Source organism: Ranitomeya variabilis, chromosome 7 (assembly GCF_051348905.1).
Source record: "Ranitomeya variabilis isolate aRanVar5 chromosome 7, aRanVar5.hap1, whole genome shotgun sequence".
Taxonomy (NCBI): domain Eukaryota; kingdom Metazoa; phylum Chordata; class Amphibia; order Anura; family Dendrobatidae; genus Ranitomeya; species Ranitomeya variabilis.
This window is the reverse complement of record NC_135238.1, coordinates 8,714,431-8,734,141: the sequence shown is the minus strand read 5'-3', so window position 1 is coordinate 8,734,141 and position 19,711 is coordinate 8,714,431. Positions and strand designations below refer to the sequence as shown.

General features: G+C 41.6%; 1 protein-coding gene across 1 annotated transcript; it reads right to left on the bottom strand.

Moving 5' to 3' along the window:
* Positions 1-575: 575 nt before the first annotated feature.
* On the bottom strand, positions 576-13,756 carry LOC143785149 (perforin-1-like). Its single transcript, XM_077273837.1, has 4 exons — positions 13,734-13,756; positions 7,358-7,909; positions 6,874-7,249; positions 576-3,089 (listed from the first exon to the last, which is right to left on the bottom strand). Exons 2-4 carry the CDS (start codon positions 7,894-7,896, stop codon positions 2,388-2,390), a joined length of 1,617 nt encoding a protein of 538 aa, XP_077129952.1. The 5' UTR covers positions 7,897-7,909; positions 13,734-13,756; the 3' UTR covers positions 576-2,387.
* Positions 13,757-19,711: the final 5,955 nt, after the last annotated feature.

The window sequence follows — 19,711 nt, the reverse complement described above, 5'->3', positions numbered from 1 at the left end:
TCACTCTTCACAGTGACCTATGAGGGGTTAAGCTTCTCAAATGGGCGAGAATGCCAGTCAAAGAAGTTAGAGCAGGAGCCTGACTGTAAAATGGAGGGCTAAGCGACCTCTGATAGATATATACATCAAATAGGGGTTCAATGAAGATTCTGTTATTCTAAAAAGCTTTTTCGGGAAAAGGGAAACGATCTAAAGTAAAGAAACAAGTCTTTTTTTACCATTTTAGTGCCCCGTAGCTGTAACATGAAGGCATTCAGAGCCAGGGACCACAGATAGTGCAGATAAATGTATATATTGTTATGTTTATTATGATATCTTTATTTTACATCATTCTCTACTCATGGGCATATATGAGAAAATCTTGGCACACCCCTTTAATAAATAATGGGGCCAATCCATTTACCCACTCCTGATATTGTAATAGCGAAAATATGTGTAACTTCTGTGTAACCAGCAAATTCTACATGTCATTACATTGTTTGTATGTGTGATGATCATATATTCACATGATCCATGGAACAAAACTGTACAACATCATAGCCAGAATCTATGAAAATGACACAAGTGATGATTTTGTAATGCTCTTTATTGTGCTTATAATGAGACGGCAGAATCAAAAATTCAAGCAGAATATCGTCCAGCAAGCTGCAACGAAATGGGGGAAGACGCAAGGGAGGAAAATGAAAAGCGGCCAGGTTTGTGCATTTACCATCTTTTCTTTTAAGAATCCAGATTGTCAAGGAAAGGCTGTGTTTTATTTTCCTAGTGGTGTTGACCATGTTCTTTCCATTCTTGAGACTGAAGAGGCTTTTTAATAGGAGGTAAATTGCAAAGTTGCTAGTTTTTACAAGCACTTCGCAATTTTACCCATTTCAAAAGTTTAGACATCATCTTTAAACTAAAAAAGGACAAGTAGTCATAAGATGCAACAAAGTTATCATAATTGGAAACAGTGAATAAAATAGATTTTTCTTTTCGGCACTCTCTCATGTTTAATGTCTTATTTCCAATAGTTATTATTTCCGTCCAGAAGGTATCTAGGACCTGATGAAGGTCCTGGTATGGGATCAAAATCATGTTTGTTCTCATGCACACTTTTATAATTACCACTGGTTATATGTCTGGTTTTATTTTTGGCCGGTAAATAAATGGTTTTATTGGAATTAAGATTTTATTGTAAAAGAGACAGCGCCGAATAAAACTCATTTTTTTCCACTGCTTTCAATATGCATCACACACCCCTATGTGATTCGGCAAGGAGATGTCTGCAGTCTTATTATTGCTCTGCTTTATTACACATCTCTCAAGGTGAGCACTTAGTATAAACATTTAGCCTGTTTTATCATTTTACCAGCAATAGTGGGAGCGTTCTTGTTTCTCTAATTATTTCTATAGTGACATTTATCATAATGGCGCACACAGACTCTTTTTCTACCACTGTTAATTGTCTTAAAACCAATTTTTTGCAAGGTTAGCGCATTTAAGCCCTGCCTTTTTTTCTCTAAGCCACACCCCCTTTACAAGGCTCTTTTCAATACCGTTTAGCGAGCCGCAAAGAGAGTCTAAATACATATTAAGAAATGTACACTTTTTTTGTCACAAACACAGATTTTTGACTCATTTGATTTGATCTCCTAAATTGTGCTTGAAACTAGGCCTACCAGATGATTATCTAGACGTTATCACCCAAGGTGTATACAAATGGATTGTACAACTGGGTGGAAACTCATGTCTACTGGGAGGAAAGCCATGTTTACTGGGAGGAAAGCCATGTCTACTGGGAGGAATCCCATGTCTACTGGTAGGAAACCCATGTATCCTCCACCTTATCTGCGTGCCATATTCTAGAGGTCATATATTGATACATATTATATGGTACCATTTTGCATTTGTTAATCCTCACCATATATTTTTGGTGACAATAAATATGGCCCCAGTGCTTAGGCTGTGTTCCCATGTCCAATAATAATCTATTAGACTGGATCCAGCCACAATCCATTCACAATAGAAGTTGGGAAAAAAACCTTGCTTTCAATTGGATCCTTTTTTAACACTAGTGTCTATGGAAAACCGATCTGTTAAATAGCCATCTGTTTTGCTCCATTTCAAACTGATCCAGTAAGCAAAAAAGGATCATTTTCAAATGAAAGGAAAATGGATGGGTATTTAAAAAAATGTCTGCACAACTTTTTGTCAAGGAATTGTTGCTGGATCCATGTCTAGCGGACAAGTGAACATATCATTAAAATTATGAAACCAAACATCTCAGAGAAATGGAAATAGTTATGGAAAAATAACGGATATAAAGCAAGAGATTTATATACCGTAAGTGCGGACTATAGCTCTGGACATAAGCACTAAATCTATGGGGAACATCGAACTCTTCTCTAAGCACTTGGCACTGAGATATAGTCCTGGCAAAGCGACCCATCGAGATGACTGACACAAGTAACCTTTACAGAGTATGAAACACTACCACGCTTTAGGTAACAAGTGTCAGAATTTTCACCAGAATTCAGAACTTTCTCACATCTTCCCAGAAAATCATCAGATCTGTTGTCCTCATCCCAAACCTCTACTGTATACATTTTATCTTCCCCGAGCCTTACAACTCCCAAATTAAAATTAATATTCCATGTTGGATTATTCTTATTCATGATCGTTGGGGTTCTTATGTCATTACCATCAAATTTAAATTTCACATAGGCATCTGTTTCTGACCAAAAGTCGCCTTTCAGGCCAGTGGCAGATATGATGGTGACATGAAGCTTCGCTGCTCCTTTATGAGTTGGGCAACAGTTAGAACTGGTGTACTTAGATGCTGGACATGTACAGGAACAGTCCTTCCCTTGATGGCGACCAGGGCATGAACACTTCTGTGTTAGAGCCATTTCATTGATATAATCACTTATGGCCAGTCTGAGGCTCTCTTTTTTAGGACCCTTGTTTTTCACCAAATTATGTATGGAATCTAAGGAATAGGAGACCAGGCCAGGGTTAGTCTTCAGACTTTCTATCCATCTCTTATAGACATCATCAGTGTTTTTTTTATTTGAGAGGAGATCAAAACTTGCGTTTCCTCCGATCACCTGTAAATGTAAATGAAAGTTTTATAATAAGATCATCACACAATGTCTTTCATACCTTAAAGTCTACAGGCAGTTGGTGTAATTCATGATGTAAGGGTGTTCGATAAATTACGACTAACATGATTATATATAGACATCTATTAATCATTGAATTTAGGTTTTTTGTTGATTCCCAGTGATACAGATGTATAACATCCAGCGCCATTGCCCTCCGGCGTATAATACCCATCCCCTTGCCATGCAATCTGCCCTTTATAACAGGCTCTTTCTGAAAAGCTCACTGAATTCTAGGTTGGTTCTGTAATAGGAGCGACCGGTGCAACTAGTCAGTTCATAACATTTATCATCATCTCCTAAATATTACACCATCACCTATGCATGCTTTCATCGTTTTTAGGGTTAGAGGTAGACAGAAGTACATAGAGTTCAACCTAAACTTTAACATGTTGATTCAGAGAAAGGCAAAAACTCTTCATGAGGTAGATGTTAATTGCCCCATATTATGGGGAAAATTCCTTCCTGACTCCACATACAGCGATCTGACGAGATCCCTGGATCAACATCTCATCACAGGATCAGTACCCATATCCTGTAATATATTTTCACGAAGGGACTGGATGCCTTTCTTGAAACTCTTTTTAGTGAATATACATTACAACATTCTCACTAAAAAATTGAAGGAACTGCAGCAAGTCAGCCACAAAGTGAAGACTATGCAACAGAGTTCTGAGGAGCAGAGGACATAAAAGTCACCGACACTCTGCTGACTCCATAACAGCAGAGTGCAAACCTCCTCTGGTATTACATCCACTCAAAAACTATGCCCCCTCTGGACGCTTTATGGCTGGGCAGCTGCGTATATAAGTTACCTGATAAAGCATATATAATAGCGTATGGTATTCAGTCTGTGCACAATTACTACTACCTCTTTCGTATCAGTCACTACCCGAGGGTGGCATACTGATCTGTCACCTGTGCTTCTGAAATTTAGTCACCACACTCTATTATATCTATTTGACATTACCATTAGTGGATGACACGTGTCCATCAAGTTGTGCCTGATGATATTACGTCCTAATACAATTTGCAGTTGGATCATTTTGTCCAAAAATGTAGGTTACTTGAACTACATTAATTCATCAATGCATCTTTGGTTTAATATTACTCATATGTTTGTGTGGTTGCATTATGATTGAGTTTATGTACCTATCACCTACCCTAGATGCTTTTACATTTTGTTACATCTTTCTTGGATTCTTTTAGATGTATAGTCATCACTGTTTTAAATGTTTTTATTAAGTATATTCTAGATTTGTAACTAATAATGGATATTTGATGTTATGCTTGATGTAGGCAGTTATTTCTTAAACGCTTAAGCTCAATCTTACTATATAGGTTTGCTGCCTAAATACTTTGTAGGGTTGATAAAGCTTTAGGATGAACTAGGACAGAGATTTTGAGCATAGCTCTCTGTTCCAACATCAATTTCTGACCTCACAAATGTTCATCTGGATGTTTGGATAAAAAATTCTTCCAAGAAGAGTGGACACTTTTATACCGTAGTTGAAAAGGGAAATAATCTACCTACGGATGAGCCAAGCCATTGAATTTTGGGTTCTGGTTCCCTACCCAAACTTTACTCTAAAGTTTGGTTCTGGTAACATAACCTTACCAGAACATGAACCATAACTTCCCCTGGAACTCCGAACATTGCAACGGACTTCCTGGAGAAGTCCGTGTTCGACGTTTACCACTGGACTTTGACTGGCTGTGTTTTAAATCTCAATCTTTTAAGTTCAGGTTCGCTGATCTATACTTCTTACCAATGCCTATTAATTTAGAATGAGGGGCATTGCAGCAGCTCATGTAGGTGTTGAAATACGTTTGTCCATATAGTGCATGTTCCTAGAAAAGTACTCTTTGTACATATCCTCATATAATGAAAAAAAATGTACAGTAGAATCAACAGGTCCAAGGAAAAAAAAGTTGTTCCAACGTCTGGTAAAATAGTTCTTTCTTTATTAAGCTGTGATGAAGAATGCAAGTGAGCGTTCGAAACGCGTCTTTCTCCCTTGCTATGTCTATGTAACCTTTGTAATTTTTGTAAATTTGTAATGGACTTTAAATAAAGAAAGAACTATTTTACCAGATGCTGGAACGTTTTTTCCTTGAGCATATTATCTGATGTGGATCCACCTGGTTCCGTGCAAGCTGGACTTCAAGTACTAGGGGAGCTGGCTTTCTATTTACTATATAATAATCAGCAGGAACAAACATACATTTTTATGAAATGTCAAAAACACTACACATACATCGACAAAGCACATTAAAAAGTTTGGAATGGAAATCATAAGGTGAGCCAAAGTGCTAAGAACCTCAAAACATGGAGCTCAAAGTCATTATTGAATCCTAGGTGGGAATAGGAAAAGTAGACATATGTGGTGGCGATATATATATGACTAAGAGATTGAATTCCTATAGTTATCAACCAAAGGCCCTGCAGGGTCAAGCATTGCTTGCAACTAAAACAAACCCACACCTAATGTACAACTCTAGACCCATTCCACTTTGGCAACAATGCACAAAATGTATTACACATGCAGCAATACCTGTAGTGTAGGATATAGCACACACCATAAAGGTACCTTCACATTAAGCGACGCTGCAGCGATACAGACAACGATGCCGATCGCTGCAGCGTCGCTGTTTGGTCGCTGGAGAGCTGTCACACAGACCGCTCTCCAGCGACCAACGATGCCGAGGTCCCCTGGTAACCAGGGTAAACATCGGGTTGCTAAGTGCAGGGCCGCGCATAGTAACCCGATGTTTACCCTGGTTACCAGTGTAAAATGTAAAAAAAACAAACAGTACATACCTTCGCGTCCCCCAGCGTCCGCTTCCTGCACTGACTGAGTGCCGGCCCTAACAGCAGAGCGGTGACGTCACCGCTGTGCTGTGCTTTCACTTTACGGCGCTCAGTCAGTGTCAGGAAGCGGACGCTGGGGGACGCGAAGGTGAGTATGTACTGTTTGTTTTTTTTACATTTTACACTGGTAACCAGGGTAAACATCGGGTTACTAAGCGCGGCCCTGCGCTTAGCAACCCGATGTTTACCCTGGTTACCAGTGTAAAACATCGCTGGCATCGTTGCTTTTGGTGTCAAACACGACGATACACGGCGATCTGACGACCAAATAAAGTTCTGAACTTTCTTCAACGACCAGCGACATCACAGCAGGATCCTGATCGCTGCTGCCTGTCACACTCAACGATATCGCTAGCCAGGATGCTGCAACGTCACGGATCGCTAGCGATATCGTTTAGTGTGAAGGTACCTTAAGACCAGACACATAGTTCGGCAGCTAGCCTTCTTCTGGGGTCACATATTGTACATATCATTAGGGGGAAAAAACTAATTCTCTAGTTAATTTTGTAATGTCAGTCTATATGTATGTGCTCCCGAAACAGCAGAAAATTCAACATGAAATCAGCCATAGAAGTTATTTACTTTGCAAAATATTAAAGCTCTAATATTTAACATCGATTCCATTGGACCAAAGGGCAAAAATAACCTCTTTCCACCTTATCATAAGATTTCTAAAGATTCAATTTACTAAAATTTTCAGTTGAACTCTTATGATTGAGGCAATATTCCAACACCAACACCAGCAGAATATATATATATATATATATATATATATATATATATATATATATATATATATATATATAAATTCACAGTGATTAGTATCCCTATGAGGGGAAAAAAATCCCAACAACTCACCTCCTCTGAATGTTCTTTGAATTTTTGGTGAAAATTACTTCCAAGTCCCAATTTTGCTAGTTTGTTTTTGCAATGTTCAACTTTGGAATCGATACTTGCTGATTTGCCCATTTTGGATGCCTCAATCTCCGCTTCAATGCTAAGGCAATCCTTGACTTCATCTATCTTTAACCCATTCATTGCCACTTGACATGTTTTCACTGCAGTGACCTCTTGGGCCAGACCTCCAACTTTTACATGTGTGATATAGTGTGTGCCAAACTTGGCTATCAGACGTCTGTATTCGCCTTTATTGCTTGCATTATAGAAATCTGGAAGTTCGTCCAAAGATTTTTGAAAATGAGGTGTAAATGAGGCATTTGATCCCAAACTAAAACTGAAATGAAAACAAAAAATGTTAAACCTTATGTGTATAATATTTCTAGCAAATATATAAAAATTCATAGCTACTGAATTGTACCCCCAATGCAGGATACATTAATACCTGTAAAAGGAACATTGTAGCTTGTGGCTCAGAAAGTTGTACTTGTCAACGAGACTTCTACTTTCTGCAAATTTGGCCATTTTGCTTTGAGAGCCTCCCAGAGCCGTGCTTGCCGACACCTGAACCTTCACATTCAGACCAACTTTCCAGTCATTCTGCACTACAGATGTGGCTTCATTAGCTACTGACACTTTAGACTGAGACACAGAGCTTTGTATATTTCTGGAGCATGAAGTTTCTGGTCTCCAGTCCACCACAGCCTTGGGTAGTTTCTGCAAGATGAAATTTTTATGAGGGTTCTCACAAACTGTGCATTTATTTTCAACTTCCTGTAGATCAAAAAGAAAATTTCCGGTTGTCTTCAAGGTGACTATATCTATGCCGTCTCCTAACAAAGTGTGGCCTGGAACAAATTTAGTATCTTTGCATTCTTTCATTGTGCCAGGTCTGCACCCATGTGTAAGGATAGGAGAGCACATAGAAGGTGCAAGATTCTGAAGAAGCAGAAACCAGAACAAAACACACAGCTTGTGGTCCATTGCTGAAAATGTCCTAGAAAGAAAAAGTAAAAAAAGAAGATGTAGGTTTTATCAGACATAATATGATGTTCAAAATATATTGTGGTACCGTGTTATCCAGACAAATCGATGTAAATACTTATTTATGCCCAAATATTACAAAAGTCTTCTTGGAGTGAAACCTTTATTGGCTAACCAGAAGATTTATGTTTGCAGCTTTCAGAGCACAGAGGCTCCTTCTCCTCCTTTGTAAACCTGCTTGAAAAAGGAGCCTCTGTGCTCTGAAAGCTGCAAACATAAATCTTCTGGTTAGCCAATAAAGGTATCACTCCAAGAAGACTTTTCTCATTTTTGGGCATAAAAGCATTTACATCATCAGACATTATAAAATATCCATGCATATGTATCACAAGGACAATTAAAAAATAGCTGTGGTGGTCAATGCATGAGGATCGTGCTAAGAATTTAAGAACTTTTTTGACCGACAGCTGTTGAAAAGATGTAATTTACACAATAATTGGATGTCTTTGTTGCATTGTAAACAGGGCTGTGGAGTCGGTGTAAAATGGAGTGACTCTGACTTCTATCATATATAACACATTGGGTGCAGTAGTACAATGCAGGATTCGCTGTAAATGTTTTCAGAAGAATTTGTGAAAGTTCTGAAATATCCTATGAATGTCTGTTCTGTTCCTGATCGGATCTCGGCTTTTAGTTGGGATGAATCTGCTGCACTTTAGGTCCATGATCAGTAATGACCACGGCTGTGGAAGCGGTATATAGGGATCGGGCCTATCACTAATGGTAGGAGCCATCCCACCCCTGTATATATAATATACAGGGCAGTGCTGTGGAGTCGGAGTTATAGAGTCAGAGAAATTGAGGAGTCGGAGGTTTGGCTTACAGACTCCATAGCCCTGATTATAAAGGATGGAATCTACCATGAAAATTTGCAGCATAAATTGACATGCTACCAAAATAAAATTGACGGAGAAGGTCACATTGGCTACATATTCTTGAGCAGTATGTAGCTGAGATTTGGCAGTGTCATCCATTATGCAGCTACTGTGATCTGCAGTGTATTCACATAGGAACATCCCCGGAGGTTCACAAGTAATTTGTCTGTTCAAAGTCTCTATTCTTTTTGCACTTAGAGACATACTGTAAATTGTGCCTTTTTGTTGCGAATATTTGGCATTTTTTCCTTTTTACGCAACTCGTTAGCTTTTTTGGTTTTAGTCTGGGTGAAGAGGAGAAAGTGTGTGTATATATAGTGTTGTGTGTGTGTGTTTATCTATATATTGTGTTAGTTTACAGAGATACCTTGGAAAAGTTTGTTAGTTTTATTTTTCCCATATCTGTCTTCATTTTGGACTTTTTTCCCTACAGACACATATTCCTTGTATATATCGTGTGTGTATGAGAGTGTATGTACTGTATATATATATGTGTGCATATATATATGTATTCGAGTTAGGGCACAGTCAGACGGTTATATAAAGCAGGTGGGGATTGGAACACAATGCTCAGATTGACCTGTGGTTCTCCCGACCCGAGCATAGTAATGACTGAAGCATTTATGCTGTGTTCAGGAGAGCCGGCGCCCAGTCCATACAATGCGTTCTGATCTCTGTCTGCTTTATATGGCTGTCTGACTGTGCCATTAAAGTAATTGATTTGCAGGACACTGTTTCAATGGCCATGCCAGTAGTCCATGGCTGGTGGACCAGAGCCCTGTAAGCCTCTTCCTTCATGCATCCTCAGCATCTCTTCTGATTGATAGGCCTGGTGTGATGCCATTGTTGTGGTTAGTGGGATGCATGATATTGCAATGAGGGATGCCAACAGGTCACGGTTTGCAGTGCTATGGTTTGGCGTCCGCAGATTAGTAACATGGCTGCTAAAACAGCGTCCTGCAAATATTTTTTGCACTCAATTCTAATACATAAATGTCTAATAATTTTAGGAAAAAACTGCTTTGTGTCACTGGAAGAACTGTCTGGGTCTAGCGATCACAAGACTGCTGGGTCCAAGAGAGGCAGCCGCTTTGCCTTTATTCACTACATAGCCGTGATTTATCTCTGTCTAGGTAAGGAGAATTGCACACTCCAGAGGTAGTGAGGTGTTAGCGGAAGGTGGTGTGAACCTCTCGTATACATAGATAGAAATTTCACATCACACTCTTATTTCAGTAATACAAACTTGTAATTTCAACATGTAGGCAATAGGCAGACATGTATGTGGGTGCAGGAAAGTGAGCGACATATGGTATTTTTCGACCCTATCCTGGGTCTTTATCACAAAGTCGCTGTATGGTAGGTGAAGCAGGGCACTGCCGTGCCTAAATAATGTCCTTTCACCTGACATACAGCAGCTTTATGATAAAGACCCTGGATAGAGTCAAAACATAAAATATGTTGCTCACTACCCTGAGCCTTATATGATGGCCACCAGACACATCATTGATGGGAGATATGTATCATGGAGGTGGTTGTCCTCAGTGGGATAAGCCCAGAATCAGTCGAGAGATGGGTGAGACTGCCTGGAGCATGGCATGGTAGATATAAGGATCATTATTGCAGTGAGTTGAGGTAAGAAGGCCTCCTGTATGATGTCTCCAGACTTAGCTGGAATATTGGATGCTATCCAGCCTGAGTGTCCTAGACTATCAGTACAGTGCTGTTTTTTGAACTGTTTACTTCTTGCCTGCTCTAAAAGGCCAGTTATTTCCTTTGCTTGTTGCATAGTTTATAGAGCCCTAATAAACCTGCCTGGATGTTTTACTTAAACCAGTTCCCGTACCTTCCTCAAACACATCCGAATGAGTAGAAACCTACATGTCTGAATAAAAAAATGGTATAGTTGAATTGAAGAGTGCGCGGAGAAATTCCTATCTACATTTGTCTATACGACAAGAGTGGTTGTACACCAAATACACCAATTCTGTGTTCTCACCGACTTCAGTTTTCCCCGATAGCCGGGCACCCCATCTGCGCCTGCTAAATTACCAGAGGTTTAAACTTCACAATTCACGTGTACAATGGCAGGGGATGAAAGCCCGTGAACATGCAATCTACATGTAAACATTATTTAAAATGTAAAAAAATACTAAAAAAGAAAAAAAATTGCCATAAACCATTTTTATTATGCCATAAAATAAACATAAAAAGAAATTTGTATGGCCATGTCAGCAATAAAGTACCGAAAGTTCTAAAACTATTATGTTATAAGCCAGAAAGGAAAAGGAAAATTGACAGAATTGCTGTTTTTGTTTAAAGAAATATTATATGTCCATTTTTATGGATTTCGTTGCAAATCAAGCAGAGCACAGTAAAAGATGAGGAAAAAAATTGGGTAAATAAGGGGTTTTATTGTGTCATTAAGTAACAAAGACTCGTTCCTCAAAAAACGAGGGTATAAAGGTATCTGCTTGGGAAAATGTAATGCTGATGCTTCCCAGAATTATTATTATATCTTGATGAGTACCTTAAAAGTAGGAGTTTTTAACCTGGGGTCACTTCTTGGCGGTTACTGTTCTGGTATCTTTTAAGAGCTTTAAAATATAACATTGTGCCGAAAAATAAATTCAAGAAAATCTACGCTCCAAACGTTAAGTGGCACTTTTGCCTTATGAATCATGCATGTACCCAAATATTAGTTTAAAACCTTATATTGCACTATTTTATGGAAAAAACTTATGTCAAAATGTTCACTACACCTTTACAGTAATTCCTTGAAAGTTATAGTATCCAAAATAGTTGTATTTTTGTGGATTTCTGCTGGACTTGTGCCTCAGAGGCTTTGAAAATGCAACATTCTACCTGAAGAGCTAAGTGACATTTCTTATAGCTTGTGACCGTGTACAAGGTACTGACGGAATTGGGAGAATTCACATAACAAATTATGAGAATCTTATGAGCATAAATTATTTTAAGCTAAAATGCGATATTGTTTGAAAACAAATTTACTATTAAAAAAGCAAAGCGAAATATGTCAAAAAGAAAAACATTATAAAAATTAGTGGAAAGAATAAAGTTAAAAAAGTTAACTACATAAAAAGGGTCAAGATGGATTTGAAAATGTGGGCTGCATCATTGGGGCCAAAGCCGTCTGTGGCATTAAACCAGGAGTGAGCGACTTTTCAAGCCTTCAGGAAACATTGTCATATTGAGCTATGTCTGATGGTCACTATGAAGCTTGAAGGGATATTACCTTTTGAGAGATTTATGGCCAATGTGTATGTTATAAATGTCACAGAGATGCGGGTTCCGCTACCAGGACCCTCACTTATATGGACAGTGGGGTGATTTTTTTCCACCATTTAGTTTTCGAGAGTGGAGAAGTCCCTGCACACATGTAACTCTCCATTGAAAACTATGGATATTGTAGTCGTTGGCGGCATTTTACAATTCCTTCCTCGGTTTTACATTTGCTTTTCTGGAGTGCAAAACAGGTCAAGGAACCCTATTCTCGTGATGTATAGGGGACCTGGGTCCATAGTGCTTGTTTCGTGCTTACTAATCCCTGCTTGTGAGCAGTGTGTAAGGGTACCGTCTCACATAACGATTTACCAACGATCACGACCAGCGATACAACCTGGCCGTGATCGTTGGTAAGTCGTTGTATGGTCGCTGGGGAGCTGTCACACAGACCGCTCTCCAGCGACCAACGATGCCGAGGTTCGCTGGTAACCAGGGTAAACATCGGGTTACTAAGCGCAGGGCCGCGCTTAGTAACCCGACGTTTACCGTGGTTACCAGCGTAAAAGTAAAAAAAAAAAAATGTACATACTCACCATCTGATGTCCGTCAGGTCCCTTGCCGTCTGCTTCCCGCTCTGACTGAGTGCCGCCGTAAAGTGAAAGCAGATCACAGCGGCGACATCACCGCTGTGATCTGCTCTCACTTTCCGGCCGGCAGACAGTCAGAGCGGGAAGCAGACGGCAAGGGACCTGATGGACATCAGATGGTGAGTATGTACGGTTTTTTTTTACTTTTACGCTGGTAACCACGGTTAACATCGGGTTACTAAGCGCGGCCCTGCGCTTAGTAACCCGATGTTTACCCTGGTTACAAGCGAACGCATCGCTGAGATCGCTGTCACACGCAACGATCCAGCGATGACAGCGGGAGATCCAGCGACGAAAGAAAGTTTCAAACGATCTGCTACGACGTACGATTCTCAGCGGGGTCCCTGATCGCTGCTGCGTGTCAGACACTGCGAGATCGTAACTATATCGCTAGAACGTCACGAATCGTGCCGTCATAGCAATGAAAATGCCACTGTGTGACGGTACCCTTACTCTTCTCTCTGACATGGACACTAATGTATACCAGATGTTGCGGGCCACAAAAATTGCATTGATGGCTGCATGTTGTGCCTGCACTAAATAGTAATTTCTAAAATTTGAGGATTAAAACCTATCCAAAGGAAGGGTGATACCTTGTGGATTGGTGGGGCTCATATTGTTGGTTGAAGGTATCAATAGTTTTAGTAATAGAGCTACCATGTTCAAGCCACAGCCACGTTCAAAGTAATAATTAGTGATGAGTGAGCGTGCTCGGATATTGTGTTATTTGATCATGCTCGGGTGTTATCCAAGTATCTTGGGCATTCTTGAGTAATATGTTCAAGTCCCCACAGTTGCATGTTTCACATGTTTAGGCAATGCCCGCACGTGTTGTGGATGTCTAACAGCTGCGAAACATGCAGCCGCAGGGACTTGAACACATTACTCGAGCACACCCAAGATACTCGGATAACACCCGAGCATGCTCAGATAACACAATATCTAAGCATGCTCACTGATCACTAGTAACAATCATTCAGGTCTTACAACTATTGAGGAGAACACTTACCTTGATGACTTTGGTGTAAGGATGACTTCTGCTGAGTAGAGACAATAAAATCTGAGATGAATCCCGCTCTATATATAGCAAGAATATTAATGAAACTGCTTCCATAAATGGTCTTTTCTTAATTTAGAACACCTTATTTTGTAGCCTAATGGTTAACCGTATCAGAATAGCACTTCTTCCAACCCTTCCCTAACGGTCTCCTCCCTAGTATTGTATGACTTGACTTCTTGTTCTTGGTTTGCGTGTTACGATTCTGAAGAGATGTCTGATATGATAAGAATTGTTTATTAGAAACCTAGATCTTTTTTAGGAGGAAACAAAATAAAGTTTTTGTTAGATGGTTAAACTGTGAAAATTGCGCTTCTGGAAATCACTCGTTCTTCTAGTAACGGTATTAATATGTCTGGACATCATATCATCAACTCTTGAACTCACTGGAGATTGATCTGAGTCTTAGGGTACTGTCACACAGTACCATTTTGATCGCTACGACGGCACGATCCGTGACGTCGCAGCGATCGTATGATTATCGCTCCAGCGTCGTAGACTGCGGCCACACGTTGCAATCACGGCGCTGGAGCGATGCCGAAGTCCCCGGGTAACCAGGGTAAACATCGGGTAACTAAGCGCAGGGCCGCGCTTAGTAACCCGATGTTTACCCTGGTTACCAGCGTAAAAGTAAAAAAAAACAACCGTACATACTCACCATCTGCTGCCCGTCAGGTCTCTTGCCGTCCGCTTCCTGCTCTGACTGAGATCCGGCCGTACAGTGAGAGCAGAGCGCAGCGGCGACGTCACCGCTGTGATCTGCTCTCACTTTCCGGCCGGCAGACAGTCAGAGTGGAAAGCAGACGGCAAGGGACCTGACGGGCAGCAGGCAGCAGATGGTGAGTATGTACGGTTTTTTTTTTTTTACTTTTACGCTGGTAACCACGGTAAACATCGGGTTACTAAGCGCGGCCCTGCGCTTAGTTACCCGATGTTTACCCTGGTTACAAGCGAACACATCGCTGGATCGCTGTCACACACAACGATCCAGCGATGTCAGCGGGTGATCAAGCGACGAAAGAAAGTTCCAAACGATGTGCTACGACGTACGATTCTCAGCAGGATCCCTGATCGCTGCTGCGTGTCAGACACTGCGATATCGTAACGATATCGCTAGAACGTCACGAATCGTACCGTCGTAGCGATGGAAATGGTACTGTGTGACAGTACCCTTAGGAGAGAGTGAAGAAAGAATAATGGGGGAAAAAAAGAGTAAAAAATACAGTAAGAAATATGCCTGGCAAATCCAATCTTTGGAATAGTGAGGAGTCTAAACTATGAAATATTTCTGATTCTTTTACTGTTTTTAAATAGGGAAACGGAATACCGTATATACTTGAGTATAAGCCGAGACCCCTAATTTTGCCTCAAAAAACTGGGAAAACTTCATGACTCGAGTATAAGCCTAGGGTGGGAAATGCAGCAGCTACTGATAAATTTCAAAAATAAAAATAGATACCAATAAAAGTAAAATTAATTGAGACATCAGTAGGTTAAGTGTTTTTTGGATATTCATATTGAATCAGGAGCCCCATATAATGCTCCATACAGTTCATGATGGGCCCCATAAGATGCTCCATTCAAAATACGCCCCATATAATGCCGCACAAAGGTTGATTATGGCCCCATAAGATGCTCCATAGAAACATTTGCCTCATACAATCCTGCATAAAGGTTGATTATGGCCCCATAAGTTAATCCATAGAAAATATGCCCCATATAATGCTGCATAAAGGTTGATTATGGCCCCATAAGATGCTCCATAGAAGATGTGCCCATATGCTGCTGCGATTAAAAAAAAAAAAGACATGCCCAACTCTTGTCCAGAGCAGACGGGGACACCGCCACTTGTGATATTCACCTGACCCGGTACCACCGCCGCGCGCCGCTCTACCGGGTCCCTGGCAGTTTCTCCGCGATGGTCTCTGACGCCGACAGCTTGTTCAGCTGTGTTCAGCGGTCACGTGGTACCGCTCAATAAAGTAATGAATATACGCTCCACCCCTATGGGAGTGGAGTCGCATCCATATTCATTACTTTAGTGAGCAGGACCAGTGACCGCTAAACACAGAAAGAGCTGCGGGCACCGGAGAAGCAGGGACATGCAGAGATACACCGGGAACAGGTGAGTATGATGGACAGCTGCTGCTCCCCCTCCCCTACCGACCCCCCTGGGACAATGACTCGAGTATAAGCCGAGAGGGGCCCTTTCAGCCTAAAAAAATGGGCTGAAAATCTCGGCTTATACTCGAGTATATACGGTATGTCTCTTTTCTGAATCACAATCATATATTTTTTAATTAAATACGGTGCTGCTCACCATTATTACTACCCTTCATTTTTTCATAGACTATACAATATCTTCAGAAATTAATGGAAATGTACCAAAGTTATATCCTCAGGATTTTTTAATTACCGTCGTTGTCCAAAGTAATAAAACAATAAAACATTGTTTTTCACCTTACATATTGCAATTTCAAAGAAGAAACAGAATAACCAGCAAGTGCAGAAATAAAGGCACCCTAATTAGTACTTGGTTGCCTGTTATGATCCTAATGGCAGAGGATCTCAGGAGTACCAGCTAAGTCTGCAAACACAAAAAACAGCTCATAGGGAAGTGGTAACTTGGCTGACCGTATACCTGATCCTAGCACAAACAACTAGCAGTAGCCGGGGAACGTACCTACGTTGGTTCTAGACGTCTCGCGCCAGCCGGAGAACTAACTAACCCTTTTAGAGAAAATAAGACCTCTTGCCTCAAGAGAAAAGACCCCAAAGTTATAATACAAGCCCCCAACAAATAATAACGGTGAGGTAAGAAGAAATGACAAACGTAAGAATGAACTAGATTTAGCAAAGAGAGGCCCACTGACTAATAGCAGAAAATAGAAAGATGACTTATACGGTCAGCAAAAAACCCTACAAAATATCCACGCTGAATATCCAAGAACCCCCGCACCGACTAACGGTGTGGAGGGAGAATAACAGCCCCCCTAGAGCTTCCAGCAAAATCAGGAATCACATTTTAAACAAAGCTGGAACAAAATAAGGGAAATTCAAATGCACAAAAATAAGAAAGCAGGACTTAGCTTATCTTGCAAAATCAGGAGACAGGAGAAAACAGACTAGGTCTGATAACAACGAATCCAGGCACAATACAGAGTATCCAGGAAGTTTATATAGGCACACCCAGGCCAAACGAAGCAGGTGAGTGCCAACCTGGGGAAAGACACTCCAAGTGCCATACCGCTAAAGACCACAAGAGGGAGCCAAGAACTATAGTTCACAACAGTACCCCCCCTTTAAGGAGGGGTCACCGAACCCTCACCAAGACCACCAGGGCGATCAGGATGAGCAGCGTGAAAGGCACGAACCAAATCGGCCGCATGAACATCAGAGGCGACCACCCAGGAATTGTCCTCCTGACCATAGCCCTTCCATTTGACCAGATACTGAAGCCTCCGTCTAGAAATACGAGAGTCCAAGATCTTCTCCACCACATACTCCAACTCGCCCTCGACCAACACCGGAGCAGGAGGTTCAACAGCAGGAACCATAGGCACCACGTACCGCCGTAACAAAGACCTATGGAAAACATTGTGAATGGCAAACGACACCGGAAGATCCAAACGAAACGACACCGGATTAAGGACTTCCAAAATTTTATAAGGACCAATAAAGCGAGGCTTAAACTTAGGAGAGGAAACCTTCAGAGGGACATACCGAGAAGACAACCAAACCAAATCCCCAACACGAAGTCGGGGACCCACACCGCGGCGGCGGTTGGCAAAGCGCTGAGCCTTCTCCTGTGACAACTTCAAGTTGTCCACCACAAGATTCCAAATCCGCTGCAACCTATCCACCACGGAATCCACCCCAGGACAGTCAGAAGGTTCAACATGACCCGAGGAAAACCGCGGATGAAAACCAGAGTTGCAGAAAAATGGCGAAGCCAAAGTAGCAGAACTTGCCCGATTATTAAGGGCAAACTCAGCCAGTGGCAAGAAAGTAACCCAATCATCCTGATCCGCAGAAACAAAACATCTCAAATAAGCCTTCAGCGTCTGATTAGTTCGCTCCGTTTGGCCATTAGTCTGAGGATGAAAGGCAGATGAAAATGACAAATCGATGCCCATCCTAGCACAAAAGGATCGCCAGAATCTGGACACAAACTGGGATCCTCTGTCAGACACTATATTCTCAGGAATGCTGTGCAAACGAACCACATTCTGAAAGAACAAAGGAACCAAATCGGAAGAGGAAGGCAACTTAGGCAAGGGCACCAAATGGACCATCTTGGAAAAACGATCACAGACCACCCAGATGACAGACATTCCTTGAGACACCGGAAGATCTGAAATGAAATCCATGGAAATGTGCGTCCAAGGCCTCTTCGGGACGGGCAAGGGCAAAAGTAACCCGCTGGCACGAGAACAGCAAGGCTTAGCCCGAGCACAAATCCCACAGGACTGCACAAAAGATCGCACATCCCGCGACAGGGACGGCCACCAAAAGGACCTAGCCACCAAATCTCTGGTACCAAAAATCCCAGGATGCCCTGCCAACACTGAACCTCGGAAATAACTACTGGTCCATTTATCAGGAACAAACAGTCTGTCAGGTGGGCAAGAGTCAGGTCTACCAGCCTGAAATCTCTGCAACACACGTCGCAAATCAGGAGAAATGGCCGACAAGATTACTCCCTCTTTAAGAATACCCGCTGGCTCTGCGACTCCAGGAGAGTCAGGCACAAAACTCCTAGAAAGAGCATCAGCCTTCACATTCTTTGAACCAGGCAGGTACGAGACCACAAAGTCAAAACGGGAGAAAAACAAAGACCAACGAGCCTGTCTAGGATTCAGGCGTTTAGCGGACTCGAGGTACATCAGATTTTTATGATCAGTCAAGACCACCACACGATGCTTAGCTCCCTCGAGCCAATGACGCCACTCCTCAAATGCCCACTTCATAGCCAACAACTCCCGATTACCAACATCATAGTTCCGCTCAGCAGGCGAAAACTTCCTAGAAAAAAAAGCACATGGTCTCATCACAGAGCAACCAGAGCCTTTCTGCGACAAAACAGCCCCTGCACCGATCTCAGAAGCGTCTACTTCAACCTGAAAGGGAAGTGAGACATCAGGCTGGCACAAAACAGGCGCCGAAGTAAACCGGCGCTTCAGCTCCCGGAAAGCCTCCACGGCCGCAGGAGCCCAATTAGCAACATCAGAACCTTTCTTGGTCATATCCGTCAAAGGTTTTACAATGCTAGAAAAATTAGCAATAAAACGACGGTAGAAATTAGCAAAACCCAAGAACTTCTGAAGACTCTTAACGGACGTGGGTTGAGTCCAATCATGAATAGCTCGGACCTTGACTGGGTCCATCTCCACAGTAGAAGGGGCGAAAATAAAACCAAAAAAGGAAACCTTCTTCACTCCAAAGAGACACTTTGAGCCCTTCACAAACAAAGCATTATCACGCAAAACCTGAAACACCATCCTGACCTGCTTTACATGAGAATCCCAATCATCAGAGAAAACCAGAATATCATCCAGATAAACAATCATAAATTTATCCAGATACTTCCGAAAAATGTCATGCATAAAGGACTGAAACACTGAGGGGGCATTAGAAAGCCCAAAAGGCATCACCAAGTACTCAAAATGACCTTCGGGCGTATTGAACGCAGTTTTCCATTCATCTCCCTGCTTAATGCGCACAAGGTTGTACGCACCGCGAAGATCTATCTTGGTGAACCACTTGGCACCCTTAATCCGGGCAAACAAGTCCGACAATAGTGGCAAAGGATACTGAAATTTGACAGTGATTTTATTCAAAAGCCGATAGTCTATACACGGTCTCAAAGAGCCGTCTTTCTTGGCCACAAAAAAGAATCCCGCACCAAGAGGGGAAGAGGATGGACGAAT